The 20,656-nt window shown below is 38.6% G+C and overlaps 1 protein-coding gene across 7 annotated transcripts in view; it reads right to left on the bottom strand.

Moving 5' to 3' along the window:
- RPS6KA5 (ribosomal protein S6 kinase A5) overlaps positions 1 to 20,656 on the bottom strand; it is a 188,690-nt gene that overhangs the window by 21,175 nt on the left and 146,859 nt on the right. For 5 of the 7 annotated variants that reach the window (XM_016926595.4, XM_016926591.4, XM_016926594.4 and 2 more), the window contains 6 exons: positions 13,240 to 13,390; positions 9,897 to 10,058; positions 7,709 to 7,834; positions 7,206 to 7,339; positions 6,427 to 6,520; positions 1,493 to 1,663 (listed from right to left, as the gene is read on the bottom strand). In XM_016926595.4, coding sequence (XP_016782084.1) covers positions 1,493 to 1,663; positions 6,427 to 6,520; positions 7,206 to 7,339; positions 7,709 to 7,834; positions 9,897 to 10,058; positions 13,240 to 13,390 — 838 coding nt within the window. Of the gene's footprint in view, positions 1 to 1,492; positions 1,664 to 6,426; positions 6,521 to 7,205; positions 7,340 to 7,708; positions 7,835 to 9,896; positions 10,059 to 13,239; positions 13,411 to 18,390; positions 18,675 to 20,656 lie in introns of those variants that run through there. The other 2 variants (XM_016926599.4, XM_016926598.4) reach the window with 2 other exon arrangements.

The following is a 20,656-nucleotide window of genomic DNA, read 5'->3' on the forward strand; positions in this document are numbered from 1 at the left end:
CAAGTGAGTATTTGAAAGAAAAGCCTTGTAACAAATAAGAAGAATTAAGCTACATAAGTTATCTTTTTATCAGGAAAGGAGGAATGCAAATCTAAATTCTGCAAGAGAGGACAGTTGCCTCATTTGAGACTCATGAGGTGACAGATGGCCAGTTATCAAAGAATAAAACATGTGAAAATGAATTCTATACAGTCATGGAACAGATCTTTTCAATTAAAAAAAACTACATGCTTGTTCCTTGTCTATCAAGAAAACATTTAAGTGGTGTGCTTTCACATTTAAAAATAGACAGCTAATCTCCAATGTACAGAGCACCATACTTTCAGTGGGTGTTATGTAGGAGAGTGAGAACTATGATGAAGGAAGCAGGGGGGAACTATCATAGTTGCAAGTTAATAAAACAGAATTTACTTTTGATTAATTACTAGTACTGTGAATAATGGTAATAGAAAATACATAGAAGTTTAAATACATGAAAGGAACAAACCAAATATATTTTAATGCACAGAATTTCATTTAAAAAATTTTCTTTTCCATGTGAAGTAGAGAAGAAAAGAATTCCATTTTTAAAACATCCTCTTCTAATAATTCAAGATACTTAAGTAAAAGGCAAAAATAGTGCTTTTAGAGAAATAATCTTTTGTGGCTTAATCACAAAAGGAACATCAAATAAGTTAATATTTTATATATACTCGAGAACATATTATAATCACACGATAATTAAACAAAGTTCTATTTTGGAGAGAATATGTATAATCTTGTATATGGTAAAGGATGAGTCATCATTATCTTTTTATACAGTATTGATTTTCGTTTTTCAATTTTCATTATTTTGTTGGTTTTCTAAAAGGAGGGAATTTTCATATTTTTGATACTAAAAAGGGATCATTCTAAGAGTTAGAACATTCTTTATTAGCCTTTCATAAGAGGAGATATATAAATAGCTGTTACTTTTGCATTGCTACATATAGTTCTATAAATATTATAGCACGATCATAGAAAAGCACATAGAAAGACGGCATAACTAATTAAACCAAGACAATTCTTTAAGTATTTAGAATAGAATTATATACATTTTTATTCATGAGCTAACCAATTTGATTACAAATGTAAAAAATAAGTTTTCAAAATACATCATTTGGAAAAAAAACCCTCTAAAATTATATGTGAGAGATATTATTTTCTGCTATAAAAATTTCCATTGCTATTTTTAGTCCACAACTGTTGCATAAAGTATTTTTTCCATAAAAGGTTCTCACACTTACAAATATAACCTCAAGATGATCAGCTGGCAAAAAATAAACAAAGACAAATTTATTTTAGACTGAAATATAAAAGAAAAAACATCAAAGAAACGTATTTTCAATTATCTATTTAACAGCCTTGAAAAGTAAAAAAATAAGGAAACCTCCCCAGAAACTTCCCCCATGTTTGGGAGATCTTTAATAATGGTGCTAGACTGAATTACGCAAGAGATCCAGTGATTTTATACCTCAGGTTTCAGATCCCTGTGCACCACTCCAACATCATGCATGTGGCTTACAGCTGAAACAAGCTTCCTCATGATGTAGCTGGCTTCCGTCTCACTGAAGTGCTTCTTTTTCTTAATGCGTTCAAACAGTTCTCCTCCATTCAGAAGTTCCATCACTAGAAACGTGTGAAGCTAGAAAAGAGAAAGAATAATGTGGAGGGCCTTCCTGAAGCACAGAAGTCTATTAACATATAAAACATTTATTGACTATCTACCACCAATCTTTAATCTACCAATTGACTATCTACCACCAATTTAATCTACGTTTAAATAATCCCCTGTTAAAATAATCAATGGCAATCCTCATATCTTAGAGAAAAGGGCTGAAAGATAATGTAGCTGTTTTATAATTCTATTTTGGTAATGGAAAATTTCAAGTACTGCAGTGAAATCTTTATATTGTATATCCTTTTTCCCTTCTGTGATGAATTCTTTCATTTGCAGTGTTTTGTTTTAAGAGATGGAGTCTCTAAAAAGAAATCTGCCCTTGAATTCCTGGGCTCAAGGGATTCTCTCATCTCAGGCCTCCCGATGAGCTGGGGCTATAGGTGTGCAATTGCATCCAGCTAATTCTTTCATTTGAATTCCACTCCAACCCTCTCTATCAAGTTTACACATCTTTCTTTTTAAACTGCTGACAATAATGTGACAATAATGTGAAGTCACTTGCTTTAAATAATACAGAATCTGAATACTGACTGAGTAGAATGGGCAACTGAGTAGGATGGGTGTGCCCACGTGAGGCCTGGCACACCCATCCAATGGCAAATTAATCTTTTTAAAAGGGTAATGAGGCTGGGCTCAGTGGCTCACACCTGTAATCCCAGCACTTTGGGAGGCTGAGGTGGGAGGACTGCTTGAGGTCAGGAGTTCAAGACCAGCTTGGTCAACACAGTGAGACTCTGTCTCTACAAAAAAAATTAAAACATAAAAGTTTAAAAAGGTATTGTTTGATATTGTCATTTTGAACCTCCTGTTAGGACTCAACAGATTAGTTTCAGGGTTCCTGTTAATATTCGTTACAAATACCCATAACTCACTATGGGTTTTTGCTTTAATCCCAACAGTATTATCTTAATAGTTACTTTGTAAGTTATATGTTTACCATCCTTTCTCTTCTTCTCCACCCCGGCTCTTTTCTGTCAGAATGCATAATTTCCAAAAAATAATATAGGAATTATCAAAAAGCAAAGGGCTATAAATCCCAGCACTTTTAGAGGCCAGGGTGAGAGGACTGCTTGAGCCCAGAAGCTCAAGACCAGCCTAGGCAACATAGTGAGACCTCATCTCTACAAAAAATAATAACAAAAATTAGCCAGACATGGTGGCGCACGCCTACAGTCCCAGCTACTCAGGAGGCTGAGGTGGGAGAATCACTTGAGCTCGGGAGGTCAAGGCTGCAGGGAGCCGTCACTGTGCCACTGCACTCCAGCCTGGGTGACAGAGACCCTATCTCAAAAAAGAAAAAAAGCAAAGGACTTAATCAGCTCTCAAATGAACACAAATGGTTTAGAAAAAGATATCATGGCAATATACTGAATTCAGGTGCTATGCATTATAAGGCCAACATCACTTCACAAACAAAATGTTTCTTTCTGTATTAGCAAAACTCAGAATAAACTGCTTCATAAAAAAGACAATTACAAGTACATTATCCTGAACGCATTAGACAAATTGCAGAGTGAACAACCCTTCTAACAAGAAAATTGCTCCCAGCCTACTAGACATCAAGCTAACTTGAGTTTCTACATCAGATAAAGTTGAGCTTGCAGGTCTGCTACAACTGTAGGCTGGTGAGCTTTAAAAAAGATGTAAGGCAATACTTGCAGTGGTGTATGAATAGATTTAGAGTTCAACCTGGATTTGAAGGTCAGTTCTGTTATTTATTCATGATCTTGGGATGCTACTTTATCTTATTAATTCTAGGATCCTTATCAACAAAATGCAGATAGCAATGAGAAAATGTATGTGTGGTAGAGCTTGAATGATGGCCCTCCAAAGTTGTTCATGTCCTAATGCTCAGAACCTGTGGTTGTTACCTTAGAAGGATGGCAAAAGGGCCTTTTGAGATGTGATTAGTAAATTAAGGAGCTTGAGATGTGAGATTATCCTGAATTATTCATCAGAGTTAGCAGTATGAGATGAGACCCTGGAGGCAAGATCTTAGAGTGATGCATGGAAGGCTCACAGCCAAGGAAATGTTGGGGGGTGTCTAGAAGCTACAAAAGGAAAGTAAATGGGTTGTCCCTTAGAGCCTCCAGAGCAGTGATCCTCAACATTTTTTTTCTTTTTTGTTTTCTTATTTTTTTGAGACAGGGTCTCACTCTATCACCCAGGCTGGAGTGCAGTGGTGCAGTCTTGGCTCACTGCAACCTCCGCCTCCCAGGTTCAACGGATTATCCCACCTCAGCCTCCAGATTAGCTAGGACTACAGGCGCACAACACCACGCCTGACTAATTTTTTGTATTTTTTGGTAGAGATAGGGTCTCACCATGCTGGCCAGACTAGTCTCAAACTCCTGACCTCAAGTGATCCACCTGCCTCACCTTCCCAAAGTGCTGGAATTACAGGCACGAGCCAGGTCCGCAACTTTTTTGGCACCAGGAAATGGTTTCATGGAAGGCAATTTTTCCATGGACGAGGGGAGGCAGTAGTGGGGTGGGACAGGCATTAGATTCTCATAAGGAGTGCTGCAACTCTGATCCCTTGCCATGCGCAGTTCACAATAGGGTTTGTACTCCAGTGAGAATCTAAGGCTGTTGCTGATCTGCCAAGAGGTGGAGCTCAGGCAGTAATGCTGGCTCACCTGCCACTCACCTCCCGCTGTGCACCTGGTTCTGCTCAAGAGGGAACCAGCTCTGGTGACAGCTTGACTTTAAGCCAATGGGCCTGATTTTGGACTTCTGACCTCCAGACTGCAGGATAATAAATTTGTATTGTTTTAAGTTTGTGGTGATTTGTTGCAGCAGCAATAGCAAACTCATGGAGTACGTGAAACGCATATCATGGCACACAAAATGAACTATGCTATTGCACAAAGGCTGAAGACCCACCATAACCAATTTCACCCATTAGTTGAAGAAAAGACTGGATACAGGGATGATCTAGGCAACTGTGCCACCATTATGAGAAAACCCAAGATACATTACAACTGCATATTAGATTGATAATGTATTTATACTAGTTTGTATAGGATTATATCATGTGACAATTTATATTTTAGTAACTCCTGAATATATAAATAGCAAAACATCTACTTAATTTGTGACACAAATAAAAAATTAGAAATGTTGTTCATGGGACCTGACATTAGTCTGAAGGTCAGAGATCAAATATCTTGTATGGGATGTAGTTACGGGCACAGCTGCAAACCCAGAGGAGAGCATCTAAGATCACCCGTTGATTCCTTGAATGATGTGAATTTCCTCTATATCATCTTCAACAGGAGACTGTCTAGTGAGCCTCTTCTTAAGCACCTTCGTGGCCAGGGGACTCATTACCTCCTCTTGTGTCGAGTGGCTTGATGAGGCAAGAGGAGGTAGAGGATCAGGGAGAGCGGTTCCCCCTGAGTCCTTGCTTCAGTGGCATTTCTTTTCTGACTACAAGAACCAAAGAGTGAGTAGAGGATGATGCCATTTTGTGATGCTTACTGCCAGATGTGATTCTGCCTTCCCTAAGGCAGTAGTTTAAAGTAAATAAAAGCTTGTTGGGCTCTGAAGTTGGACTGTGTGGATTCAGATCCCAGCCTTACCACACTTACCAACTGTAAGACCTGTTACTTAACTTCTATGAGTGTCCATTTTCTCACCTCATGGACCTATGGTAAGGACTGAATAAGATAATACATGCAGAGTGCCTGGTACAGAACCTAGACCACACAAGATATGTGATAATAAATGGCAGCAGCTATTATGGTTATGGTGCTACTGCTGCTGCTGCCTGGTCTCACCATGATGTATCATTCCTGGCAATAGCACTCGAGGATATTTCAATGTGGTAGAGAACTGGGCCCCATTGATCCTAGGTCACAGATATTACAACAGCACAACAAAGAGAGCCCAGAACTGGAGTACAGGTTCTCCTTATTAGATTCGCATTGACATGCTATGTGACCTTGGACAAGTTTTATGACCATTCAAAATCTCAGTTTCTTTATTGGTAAAATTAGGGCAAAGCACATTCAGGATTGGTTTGTGCTCTTGTGCCTCCAAGTTGTCTTAAGTAGGACTGCATCACCCCACCTGGTCTCAGGGGCAGAGAAGTGTAATGGAGCAATTTCTGTCATGTGTGAGGTGAACAGACACGAACTGGACACACTGGCATCCTCCCATAGTTCCTGCTGCAAAGCAGGACTGAGAGCAGAAGAGGGGGCAGCATGATCTGGCCAGGGTTCTGAGCAGAATTTACCACCTGGAGCTAGAAGATAAAAGGAGTATCTTTGCTTTCTGCTTCCTATTTGTCCTTTAGCTTGCATTAATTAGGCTCCAGGCTCTCTCAGTTTTACTCTAGAAGTGAAAGGGAAGTTGGAGGCTCAAAATTCCTGAGTCCTGAGAGGTACTCCAGGATTAAGTGATGGTGGGTAGAAGCGGCATTGGCAACAAGCACATTGTAGCCAGTGACTGCACCACTGAGCTCCTGGCCCTCCGTCTTCCTGTCATAGGTGGTTAACTGCTGAGTGAGAAAAGCATGAGAGGTGAAGGGAAACCTGATTTGGGGTTGGGAAACAGTGTGTGGTTGGGGAGGGGTTTGAGAGGGTGGTTTCACTGCCCTTTCTGGTGGCTGGGTGATGTTCTATATCCCTGACTCTGACCCAGCAGCACCAACAAAATGCGTGAAAAGTACAACCCTGTAAGTGAATTAGTACACACGGGAAAAAAAAAAAAAAGTAGGATACCTGATCATGAAAAACTTCATGCAACTTCACAATATTGGGGTGTCCTTCACAGAGTTTCAGAGCTGTTATTTCCTTCTGAGTATTGGCTTCCATCCTGCAAGATGAGACACTTAGCATCCACATGTCTCTTCAAGAAAGTTTTTATATCAGTACTGCCCCAAGACTAATTTTGTCTTATTTACAGTGCATTCAGAATATACACGTTACAGTATACTGTAATGAGGTTTCCATGAAAGTAATGAATTACACCACACGCTAGAAAAAGTAATATTCTGGAGAAAATTATTATTTCTGAGTCAGAAAAGTAAAAATCATATGAGGAAATGAATGCTCTACTTTCCTGACAATTTAGAGTAATAAGAATATGCAATCTTAATAATAATCATCAGTTACCAAAACAACTAGATGGCTCTCAAAGCTATCAGTAGCTTGCTAAATAATTTTAGAGAAAAATATTTCAAATACACAACTAGTAGAAATGGCAATGGCTGCCAAAATCACTATGTGAGCCTGATTAAATATGTCACTGTCACAAAGACGTTTTCTCTAGATAAACTCAAAAGCAAATAAGACTATGATTTATGTCTAAAATGGATTACTTTATCAGAAAATATCAATTAGAGCTAAAAGTATAATGGACCAACTGATGAGCCAAGTGGTTAAACCTTTGGGTAAAAAAGTCTTACAATATAATACTGGTTTCATTTAAAATAAATATCTCTTAATTTACAGAATTCATGAATACCTAAGAAAGAATATTATATTAAAAATGGTCATACCTTTTGCTGATTATTTTGACTGCAAAAGCTTGGTTACTTTTTTTATGCACACACTTTCGACAAATTGAAAAACTACCTTCTCCCAGGGGTTTGTCCTTCAAATCTAGGTCATAGTGTTGATAGAATGGAGAGTCCTGTCAAGAAATCAACATCATTTAACTTCAGAAAATGTCAGTAATACACAAAGGATCAATAAAATTGTAGAGTAAAATAAAATTATTAATATTAATAAACAGGAATAGAATACATTTATAATCTAAAATTCATCTTTATAGGTAACTTCTATTTTCATCTAAATAATTATTTAAGATACATAATTCTCTATAATTGTAAAAAGAAGTTCATTCAACTTGACGTTAATTCTCTAGGGAAAATATTGCTATATCCCACTTTTAAAATTGCACTTTAGTTGAATTACTAGACTTAAGAACATTAATTAGAGTTGGTATTTAAACACTCACAAAACCTACAAATATGTCATATAAGTTACCACATCTATATACCTTCATCATTGCACTCCTGGCAACATTTGTCACTCCAGGACGTTCAACTCCCATGTGAAACTGAAGAGGGTCTATGACAGCTGCATTACGCTTGAATAGGATGGAAGGAGCAACAAAGGAATAGCCCTAAAAACAAGACAAAGAAAGATAAAGAAAAACAACTTGCAGTTTTCCAGTTTAACACAGATTAGATTGTAATGACTTTTTTTCCTTAGAAAAACACTCAAATATTTGTTGAGATGAGTCTAATTTTATTTTATTTGCAATCTAAAATGCAAGGTTATTTCAAATCATTTGAAAAATGCTGTTCAGAAGGATATAATGCCATCTTCTGGTAGAACTAAACCAACTCAAAAACAAAGGTAGAAAAAGACTTCCTCCCTATTCCACCCCCAAAATCAGACTCATAGATGAAATTCTCCTGGTTTGCTGATGAAATTTGTTTACAAACATAACTAACTTCTCAAAAAAGGATACAGTCAAGGTATTAAACAAAGTGGTCTTTTTTTTTGAGATTGAGTCTGGCTCTGTTGCCCAGGCTGGAGTGCAGTGGTGCGATCTTGGCTCACTGCAACTTCTGCCTCCTGCGTTCAAGCCATTCTCCTGCCTCAGCCTCCCAAGTAGCTGGGATTATAGGCACATGCCACCATGCCTGACGGGGTTTCACCATGTCTCGAACTGGTCTTGAACCCCTGACCTCAAGTGATCAACCCACCTCGGCCTCCAAAAGTGCTGGGATTAAAGGCCTGAGCCACCAGACCCAGCCACAAAGTGGTCTTTAAATGCTATTGTTTTTCAAACTGGAAAAATGGCAAGTCTCACTAAAGTTAGTTTCTAATTTAGCAATTATTTGATTCTTATTAATATCTTCAGAATAATTAAATTTAAAATTGAGTTTTGGAAAGGAACAAAGTCTAATGGCAGAATGATGCTCTGAGCTAAGTGGTACAAAGACGGATGATTAATCCGTTCAAGCTAGAACATTCACTAATCAACAAACATTTAAAAAAATGTTCAATAAGTGCCCAGTCACATACTAGACAGTGATAAGCAAAGAAGAAAAGACACCGTCTGGATGGCCAGATTAAGCCATACTAAAGGTATACTTATAGAAGTCAAAGAAGCAAAGCTCTGATGCCATTTAATAGTTAGAATATTTTATCTTGTGTGACAAATGCCCTTTTCTAAATATAAAATCTAAATCTTTTTTTAACAGTTAACAGTTAAGATTAGTTACTGAAGGTAAAGAATAAGGTAACATTGTGAACTAAAGAATGTTTTTATATGGGGGTTGGGGGGCACGGTGGCTCATGCCTAGAATCCCAGCACTTTGGGAGGCCAAGGCAGGAGGATCACTTGAGGCCAGAGTTCAAGACCAGCTTAGGCAACAAAGTAAGACCCTGTTTCTACAAATTTTTTTTTAATTAGGTGGGTGTGGTGGCATGCACCTGTGGTCCCAGCTGAGGCAAGAGGATCCCCTGAGCCAAGCAGTTAAAAAGGCTGCAGTGAGCTATGATCATGCCACTGCACTCCAGCCTGGGTGACAGAGTGAGACCTTGTTTCTTAAAAAAAAAAATTTTTTTTGGTGGACGTGGTGGCTCATGCCTGTAATGCCAGCACTTTGGGAGGCCAAGGCAGGAGGATCACTTGAGGCCAGGAGTTCAAGACCAGCTTAGGCAACATAGCAAGATCCTATCTCTGCAAAAAATAGAAAAACTAGCTGGGTGTGCTGGTTTGCACCTGTGGTCTCAGCTATCCCAGAGGCTAAGGTAAGAGGATCACTTGAGCCCAGGAGTCTGAGGCTGCAGTGAGCTAGGACAGCACTGCTACACTCCAGTCTGGGCATCAGAGTGAGACCCTGTCTATATAAATAAAAATTTTTAAATATGAATAGAGGTAAAATAAAAGATTATTGTATTTTCTATAAAAGAATCTGAACAAAAATAAAATTTCAGGTATAAAATTAAAACTTCCCTTATATCAAAAATAAATGCATAAACAACATCTGCTATTGAGCAAACTATAAGCTTCGGTTAACAATGTGCAATATTTCTGCATTTAATAATTTAGAAGATATTAGAGAATCCCATTTTTATGATGCCAACAAAACTACTTCAATATGGGAAATTTAATCTTTTCTTTCAAAGGACATATGGCCAATGTACATGTGCACAGGATGGGAAATTACCTGAAACAGCTTCTCAGAACTCTGGGGCAGGGCTGCGGGAGAATAAGTGGGATCCATTTCTGTGAACTCTTCTGCAAAGTTACTCACATCTAATTCATCTCGAATGACTGGCTTAAATGGTGCAGGCACTTTTTTGGCGGCTAAATCATCCCAATTTATTTTCTAAAACAAAGAAAGTTGGTACAAAGTAGAAATCAATAGTCAAAATGTACTTTCTAAGAATAACAAAGATAAATTAGGATTTTGACTGGTAGGGAGAGAGGATAAAAATAAGAGAACATATTTCAAATCAATAATAAAAAACATATTTTCTCCAAACAAGATCACAGCAGTTTATAGCTCCAACCAATGCTGTGCCTCAAAGATGAGACTATCGCTGTTGAATCTCAGAGTGTCCTCTGGGGGGCACCAAGACACCCTAGTTTACCTTTAAAGAGAACAGAAAAATACTTTTGTCCTGAGCCTCCTCACAAAGGTGTTAAGCCAAAAAGAAAACAGACAAAAAACCCAAAACAAAATAAAAAACTGAAATAAAGGGTTTCCAAAGGCTCTATGGATGTGGATATTAGCTCTAAAAGAATGTTCCTATTTTCTAGAGGCAGTGTTACTTAGCTCTCTGCCTGCACTTGCTTTTCCTCCTGGGCATCCAGACAGACTGGAAAATAAATCCACTGTAAATCAGGCATGTGCTTATGTCTAGAAGTTCAAATGATACCATCATATGGATGTGATCACTCTTTTCTTATTCAACTGTGTTCAAGCATTTTAAACACTGCCTCTTATGTCCCCCATAGAATAATGCAAGCCCCTTTTCCCTCTAGGTCACTTACTGAGTTATATTACTGAAATCCAACCCTTTGCTCTGTTTCTTTGTGCTCCTTCTATCATTTAAAACAATCTCAGATAACACTTACTGAATTAAATCCTACAGGTCTCCTACTACCACATTTCTTCAAATCTAAGATGCCATTACTGATAGTAAGATACACAATTATTTTATGTATCATTAAGAAGAAAAAAGTATTAATCATAAGAATATAAGATGATGGCCACTGTAACATGCATACTGATTTCAGTGACAGTAAAATATGAAAATGTGCACTTCTTGGTTGATAAAATTTAGTAAGTTTAATCAACTACCATACATTTTTTTTTTTTTTGAGACGGAGTCTCGCTCTGTCGCCCAGGCTGGAGTGCAGTGGCGCGATCTCGGCTCACTACTACAAGCTCCACCTCCTGAGTTCACGCCATTCACCTGCCTCAGCCTCCTGAGTAGCTGGGACTACAGGCGACCGCCACCATGCCCGGCTAATTTTTTGTATTTTTAGTAGAGACAAGGTTTCACTGTGTTAGCCAGGATGGTCTCGATCTCCTGACCTAGTGATCCACCCACCTTGGCCTCCCGAAGTGCTTCAGAAAGGTGTTAAGCCAAAAAGAAAACAAACAAAAAACCCAAAACAAAATAACTACAGGTGTGAGCCACTGCTCCTGGCCCATAAAATGTTTTTTATTATGCTGTCTTGTAGATGCAATAGAAACAAAATAATTAAATCACAGATCTTCAAATTTCTCAGCTAAAATGGAATTCAGATCATTTAGTTCATCTCCTTTATTTGATCCAGTGAAACTGAGGCCGAGAAATAAGAAATAACCTTTTCACTCAAACACCAGTTGGTGGAAGAGTCAGGATTTGAACACAGTCTCTTGACTTTCTAGTTAAGTGTTTTTTTCTCTCTGCAGCTGTAATGTTTTCCATTATAAGCACATAACTTGTGCTTGGCCATTGTATATATATTAAAATAAACTTCTAGAGGAAAGGGGTAATTTAAAGAAACATGTTGTTAGCAGGAGAATGTTTAATATGTAGAAAATGGAATGCTATTATGATCCTTTCCACCTCCGCTCCATTTATAGAGAAAAAGGCCATTTAGGCCTTTACAAGTAGAATTCTGGTCTTTCCAAAAGTGTCCCTATCATTTAAAAAGTCAAGGCAATTAAGTAATCTAAAATTACTATTCCAAGCTACTGAAAAGAGAAATTTCTCTAATATGAAAGACATCCTGCAATATTCCCAAATAGAGGGAGCAATGGAGAAAAAGATCCTAGGAAAATATGATTGGGTGTACTTTGCTCGACTTGTTTCTTAAATTTTACTGTTAACTTTTGAGATAAACTTCTGAACAAGATATTTGAAAGTTTGTTCAAAGAGTAATCCTTCCAAGCCATGTGAATCTATGAAATGCATATAGTGAGAAGTTTCTTTTATTCTAAATGTATTTCTCATTATGTTACTGAACTTCTATAAGATGTGCAGTAGTATTATAAAAAATAATTACACTGAGAGACTAAGAGAAATATGCCTTTTTTTGAGCACAGAAGAGCAGAGATAACTCATTTCTAATCAATATTTATTTTTATATATTTAAAAAATAATAACAACATGAAGCTTAACTGACAGTTTTTCTTCATTTTGCTATATTATTTTCATTTGTTTTGGTGATAATAATGTAAAAGCTTAATTTACAGAATAAAAAATAAAACCTAGATGGTCCCTTTAGACCATAAATATTTAGGTCAGGCTTACTGATATGATGAAGTTATTTAAAAGTCATATCTCCAGAGTTTTAGAAATCAAAGCCGTGGCATCCCCAGTTTGACGACTGAGGCTGGAAATAACTAGCCAACTCAGTTAATTTAAATGTTCTTTCTCAGTTGTTTAATATTTTGGTGTTTTTTTTGTACTAAACTGAGCAGATATGTTGGTCCTCAGTAGAATGGTCTCATTAGGCTTTTTCAGAATAAGAGAAGCACTGTCACAGGACAAAGGAAATAAATGAATAACACTCTATGTGTCATGAATATGTAACTGAGAAATAGGTAAATTTAAAATTTTTAAAGATTACTTCTGGGAAAAGAGGAAGTGAAGAAATCACTATCTAAAAGGTGAAACATAGTGGCAGTAATAGCTCATGAACTGAGACAGAAGTGAAAAGTACAGTAAAAGTCTCAGTCCATATGGCTAGATCTCAAGATCATAAATGGAAACCACCACCTAGAAACTCTAATGAATCAGTATGTAGAAAATTGAATGCTATTATGATCCTCCCCACTCCCACTCCATTGAGGGAGAAAAATACCATTTATGTTTATACAAGTAGAATTTTGGCCCTACTGAAAGGGTCCCTATCATTAAAAACAAAACAAAACAAAAGGTGCAATGTACGTGAAAATGCCAGTGGAAAATGATCCCAAAGGGGACTGTGTTCACTAATTTCACCAAGAACGCCAAGGACCCTGAAAACGGCAAGGAGTATGAAACCATTTATCTATTCAATAATTTCACCTGAAAGAAGAGATGTTCTTTGATTTCATCTGCATCACGTGGACCACATCCCAATCTCTTCTTGGGATCTTTCATCAAAAGACGCTGAATTAGGTCTTTAGCTAAAGCACTCATTTCTTGGGGATATGGAGGCTCACTTTTTAATATTCTCCTGTAGGCAGACAAAACTTGCTGTTAAAACAGAGGATGACAAAAAAAAAAAAAAAAAGCATGGTGAAATACACTTTGAAACTGAACCACATGTGAAAGAGAGATATAAATACTTAACATGAATCAATAATACCTCAATACTGTTGAAAAAATATTTAGAATGAGATACCATAAAGTCAAATTTCTGAAACTCAAAAGAGCAGTAACAAAAATGTTGGCTCATTTTTTCAGTATAAGTCAATCCTGGTGGGAGGCTAACATCCCAAATATTTCACTAGGGGGAAAAACGGAAAAGCCTGGGGCTAGATTAGACCTCCCGTATATAGACTAGACTCTATGATTAAAGACTTCACAACATAAAACACTCTTAACAAATTCAGGTAAGGGAATTGAGCACTCAGATTTAAAAGGACAAAAGAGAACAACCATCTTTACCTCACTCCTCTTCCCTTGAGTGCCAGCAAACCTAAGGGGCCCATAAGAATGCAGAGGGAAGTCCACCGAGACAAGGGGGTCAGACCCACTTGGAGATGGTTCAACCCTTGATATCTAGAAATGGGCACTACAGCTGGGGATTTTCATGGGGTAAAAGTACCTGCTTCAATGTTTGCTGCTATAAAACAGCCAGACAAGCCCTATGAGGCAGGTAGAGCTCAGAGATGGAGTAAAATCCACAATTTATTACGGAAAATAAAAACATAAGATGGTAATAAAGTTTCTTGATGAGAAATTTATTCTAAGGTTACAGAAGAAATCAATCCAATCCAAGTGTACCTTTCTCCCTCTTAACATCCAGATCAATAATTTAGTAAGAAATATTAAAAGGATTGACTGAAATTAAGAACCTTAACACAATATATATGAAGACAGTTACTCCATTAATTGGGTTTACAAAAAGATTCCCTATTGTGCATTAAAATATTAATAACCATTATGGAACAACAACAGATAATTAATGTATAAGAGACAGTATAGTGTGGTGAGTTAGAATATAGACTTTGGAGCCAGAATGAGCCCAACGCTGGCTCTGCCTTGACCTTGTGTGACCTTGAGATACCTAACCTCTGTACCTCAGTTTTCTCACCTGTAAAATGGGCATAACATCAGTACTTACCTAAAATAGGTATTATGATGCTTAAATAAGACCTGTAGAGTGCTTAACATAGTACCTAGCGCATAGCAAATGCTCAATCAATGTGAGCTACTGTTATACTCCCTCATTCCAAGGCAACCATATAGAAAATAGGCCTAGACGCTCTATCAAATAGCCACTGAGAATCAGTGAAATGATGATGAAACTGTAATTTTTTACAAAAGATTCCAGCAGTGTTGTTAATCTCAAAGTTAATTCTACCTCTAGCACTTAATTCTGGGAACCCAAGAAAATGTTGGTAAAACAAGGAAAGAAATAAGCAACACCCTCTCTGCTTTTTGATTCTTTAATCCTCTCCCATTGCTCACTGCTTGTCTGGATTTTCGGCATTAGTAGACAATCCTCTTCTCAGATCAGACAGAGGCATGTCTGAGACAGAAACTGGGAATCCTGCTTCTTGGGGAAAAATAAGCATAGCTTTTCCCATTTTCTCCACCTCTACTGTACTTTTTGCAGGAAAAAAGCTTTGCATAAAGGATCAGGGTCAAGATAAGCAAATTGTGACATTTACTTTTGTTGAATTAGGGTAGAAATATATGCACTTTGGCTGATATCATCTTAGCATACTGACTCTGCACCATCTTATTACTTCTTAAACCTTAAGAACATTTCAACTTGTATTGGAAATCTACTCAATATCAGCTGCTGGGGAAAGAACAGTCAGTCCTGTGAAGGCAGAAAGGAGAAATGTCCACCATGGTGGGTTCATCCTTAAAAGGAGGAGTACCCAAAAACAGAAATGGCTCTGCTGAGATGCCAAGTCTGGAAAGAAGAACACAAGGAGACCACATGCAGGGAGCTAGAATTTTAAATTCAGATGAGGCAGGGACCACATTGGGAGAAATTGAGTACAAATCTGAAAGCATGTCGGCGGAAAACAGTGCTGATGAGGGAGCTTGGAGAACCACCAGTGATAGCCTAAACCCCTCCCATTCCTGAGTGAAAATCCTATGGCCAGAAGCAGCAGCAGGAGACCCTAGCAGGTGATGAGGAGTATCTTGCCCCACCCTGTGAAAACAGAAGATATGTGGAAGGAATATCACTTAGGCTCCCTGTTGTCTTGGTAAACGGAGTGCCACGGGCTTTCCTCAGTGATGTGAGGAGGTTCTAAAGCCTATTCCTGCTAGAAAACTGCAGTGACAGGAAGAGAACCAGACACTGGGAGTGGCGTGGTGAGGAGAAAGGGCCTATAGCAGGTTACATCTTTTCTCCATAAGAAGGTGATCCCAGATGTAACTATTTCTTATACCATACCCTTGAAATGTACTGGGTTAAGATAACTGGCGTGGCAGGTGGGTCAGGTGCTGTGAAAGCTCCTCCTGGAAGTGAGCTGCATCTGGACTGAGAGGTGTGAGCAGGCATGCAGGCCCCTGGAAGCCATGCTCACAGGCTGTTACAAGGGACAGTTGCTGCTCTGAGCTTCCCATGCTGGGGTGGTCCACAAGCTCTCCCTTATTTTCATCACCAATGGTTGAGTGTGTCTTGTGTGGGCTGGGAAGCCACGCATAGGTGGTGGGAAGGTCCCCGATGAAGATGTGTTTGATGCTGTAATGTCGATACACTGTTTCCTGTCCTGCATCCTTATATAAAGCTAAATAAAACTGGTGCCAGATTCCAGTCTATTGTGACATGTGAGTGTGAACATCAATCTGAACCCTAGACCACTGCTGGCTATGCAGAATGGGCACTGCAGAAGTGGGGCTGAGGGTAGACGATTCTGTGGGACATTTAGTCATGACAATACTAGAGGATCCTGCAACAAGGGCAGGGAGACATTTCTTGGGTGTTGCTGTCACTTCTCCTCCTCCAATGTGCTTGATTTCTGAATTGGTAATATCCCAAAGTTATCTTTTTCTTGCTTAAAAATGGATCTGGGAAACTCCAGAAATGAATTACAATTAGGTAGAGCCCAAATAAATCTTAGAGCCTTCTGTAAAGTCAGAAAAAGCTCTGAGTTGATAAGCCATATTAAACCCCTCACGTGTATGTTATTTAATCCATATAATAATCCTATCAAAAGACTGCTATTTTTATCCTTCTTTCACAGATACGGAAAGACTCCTTTCAAAAAAGCAAGAAATATGAATATTAATTAAACTTACAACAAGGCCTTAGAACATGGGTGGCTTTAATATTCATTTGCAAAATATACAGCACAAGTAAGAAAATTCTAAGAAAGCAAATTGGGTTGATTGCCTAGCCACATATTACAATGTATCATGAAATGAAATTGTTAAAGTGAGGTGCTAGCAAAATAAATTAATAGCCAAATCAAGTGAACATAGATAACACATTGTGAAAAATAACCAAGCTTATATAAAAACTTGAATTATTATTATTATTATTTTTTGAGACGGATTCTCGCTCTGTTGCCAGGTTGGAGTGCAGTGGCGCAATTCTCCTGCCTCAGGTTCAAGCAATTATCTTGCCTCAGCTTCCCCGGTAGCTGGGATTACAGGCACCCACCACCAGGCCTGGCTAATTTTTGTATTTTCAGTAGAGATGGGGTTTCGCCATATTGGCCAGACTGGTCTCGAACTCCTGACCTCAGGTGATCTGCCTGCGTCGGCCTCCCAAAGTGTTCTAATTACAGGCGTGAGCCACCGTGCCCAGCCAAAAACTTGCATTATTTAAAAAAAAATGACCAGATCACATAGCAAAAGGCCACAAATGTTGGGGAAACCAGCTGTACAGGAAATAAACAAACAAAAGCAAGACCCTTGCCTTATATTACAACCCAAATGAATTCCAAATGGATTGAGGAACTGCATGTAAAAAACCAAATGAAATAAAATTAAAATACACATCAGTAATATAAAAATGAATATAAAATTTCTTCCTACTCATGAATTAAGTTTCTGGAAACCTCTGTGGCAAAAGGAAATCACAAGTGTACAGAATAAAGGGTAGACACCAAAATTAAAATTAAACCTATGATGGGAGAGGTACAGATACATAGGCAGACAGGAAATAAGCAAGGATGATGAAATATTCATGGTAGAATTTAGGTAGTGAGTGTGTGAGTGTCCACTGTAACAAATGTTTGAAAACTTTTATAATAAAATGTTTTAGAAAAAGTAAACCTATGAAGCTTTGTACATGTGTTTTTGTGTGTTCACTAAAATATAACAAAGACCTGTCTCAAAAAAAAAATCACTGACCTTTAAGCACAACAGTCTTAGTAACAATAGGCAATGCTCACTTCTTTTATTATTATCATTATTATTATTATTATTATGTTTTTTTTGAGACAGAGTCTGGCTCTGTCGACCAGGCTGGAGTGCAATGGCGCAATCTCAGCTCACTGCAAGCTCCGCCTCCCAGGTTCACGCCATTCTCCTGCCTCAGCCTCCTGAGTACCTGGGACTACAGGCGCCCTCCACCACGCCCGGCTAATTTTTTGTATTTTTAGTAGAGACGGGGTTTCACCGTGTTAGCCAGGATGGTCTCGAGCTCCTGACCTCATGATCCTCCCACCTCGGCCTCCCAAAGTGCTGGGATTACAGGCGTGAGCCACTGTGCCTGGGGATGCTCACTTCTTAAACCCACTGAAGTCTTTGTTCAAGTGTCAGCTTTTCAGAGAAGCTTGCTCTAACCATCCTATCAAGAATAGCCATTACCCCCATACTCCTTATCCCTTGACTCTGTTTTATTTTTCTTCATGCATACCATATGTTTATTTGTCTATTATTTATCTCTCTCAACTAAAACATAAGCTCTAATGGAGTAAGAATTCTCTTTGTTTTGTTCACTGCTTTATTCCCAGGGCCTAGAACATTGCTTAGCACATAGCAACTCCTCAACAAATATTTAGTGAATAAATAAATGTCAAATTGTTTTCTACTTACTGTATCTTGCCCACTCAGGACCTTTCTTCCTCACAGTTTCAGTGAGATGCCTGCAATAGCTCTTTTGCTTTTCTGCAGATGGCATGCATTCTCATGGGTTGTTTATTTATTTCTATTTGTCCTCCATTTAAAAGTTCACAATCTTTTCCATTTCATGACTTAACATTCTTGACTTTCACTTCCTGGTTCCCATGTGGTCCCAGAATTATAAAATTATTTATGTGCCTGCCTGAGTTAGAAACAGCTCTCAGTAAACTTCACTTACTCTACATTTTTGTCCAACACTAGGGGAAAAGTGAAACATATTATGGTGTATCCACTCAATAGTACATTATGCAGCCATTACAAAATTATGTTTACAGAGAGTTTTCTAATTAGAGAACAAAATGTTTACGACATAAATTTCAGCAAAAACTGAAAAATACAAAATTATATTTCTAGTATGAGTACAACATTATACAAGTAAAAAAGAATAAAACATAATATACCAAAACATTAACAGTATATGTCTCTGGGTGTTATTATTGACTCTTTACCCCATATGCGTATCTTAAACTATAATGAACATGACATTTAGAGTGGGAACAATAAAATGAGTTTCACTTACAAGATCATGAACCCACTGGCAGGAGTACACAGAGTGGCAAGGAGGCAATGGAGTCCTGAACCTCCCATGTGCCACTGTGGGTACTTCCCCACCATCTTTTCTCTTCTACCCAACCCAGTCCGCATCTCCATCATGAATGCTTCCCTGACAGCCCAGCCCCAGGGAACCAAACCTCCTTTGTCCTCCCCCAGCATTCTTCTTACCTAAAAGCACTCAGACATTTGTCAAAACTCCCTGATACTATGAATTTTCATGTATTTATTCCATATCCTCCCAAATGCTATATAAATAAATGTTCTTAGGACAAGGACTTTACCCTCTATTTCTCTTTCTCCTTAGGAGTAAAGAATTATTCAACAAATAGTCCACTGATTAATGAAATCAATTCCCTGCAGTCCGTGGGCCAGTACTTCCCAGTCTTTTACCTGAAATAAGCACCTGCCAGACTTGGAAAGAAAACAGCAGCATGGAAACAAGTGATACCCGTGAAGACAGCATGGAGTAACTTTCCAGTAACTCTGTATTTGATCCCAGTCCAACCTCACAGTAGCATTGAGTCCCAGGCAAGTTACATCCTAGTTTCTTCATCTGTAAAACTGCATATGCTACCACTTATTTTTCAGGGTTCTGAGGATTCCAGAATACAATGTGGGTGACTTCTCAGCACAGAGGCTGGCACACAGCGGTCCCCAGGTGAACGGTGCTGTTGATGTCACTCTATAGTAGTCTGTCTTCCTTTAGCTATGAGACAGGCTGTCACTTCACTTTTGGTGTTACTGAGTTCTTCCTTGATCCACTTAACCTGTGTTTCCCTAGGCCACACCAGCCAGGTCATTAATAATAATAAATTGAGATTATTTGGCTGGTATCCTTAGCTGCTTCTGTGGAATCTGTGACTGCACTCAAAAGTCTCACCCACCCAGTAACTCTTGGAGTCGTCCCCAGGGCATGTCTTATGTAAGCTATAAATACTCTTCTTCACTGTCACATAAAGCATCTTTTTTTTTTTTTTTTTTTTTTTTTTGGGTGGAGTCTCCCTCTGTTGCCCAGGCTGGAGTACACTGGTGCGATCTTGGCTCACTGCAACCTCCGCCTCCTGAGTTCAAGTGATTCTCCTGCCTCAGTCTCCCGAGTAGCTGGGATTACAGGCACTCGCCACCACGCCCAGCTAATTTTTGTATTTTTAGTAGAGACGAGGTTTCACCATGTTGGCCAGGCTGGTCTCGAACTCCTGACCTCAAGTGATCCACCCTCCTTAGCCTCCCAAAGTGCCAGGATTATAGGCGTGAGCCACTGCGGCCGGCCACATGAAGCATCTTATTTCCCTCTTCTGCCCAGTACACTAACCAGGTCTCCTACCACACTGCTGGGAAGCCATCTGAGAGGTGCACACTCCGGCCATTGCTTCTGGGACTGAAGGAAAAAACTTGTTTCTTTTACAAAGTTAGGGGAACCAAAGATGAATGCATGATACTGCAAAGATTTTGCTGAAAAGAGCTTTCTTTTTAATTTATAGCATCTTCTATCTAAAAGTGATAGATATTACCAAAAATTGCCCTTCCTCTCAATGGCTAAGGCTTCCTTAGTGAACCAAACTGGTCTGCTGGAGGTCCTCACCGCTCTTGTACAGTTAGATTGTTGGTGGAGCTACTAGACTGG

The sequence above is a fragment of the Pan troglodytes genome, chromosome 15, assembly GCF_028858775.2.
Source record: "Pan troglodytes isolate AG18354 chromosome 15, NHGRI_mPanTro3-v2.0_pri, whole genome shotgun sequence".
Taxonomy (NCBI): Eukaryota; Metazoa; Chordata; class Mammalia; order Primates; family Hominidae; genus Pan; species Pan troglodytes.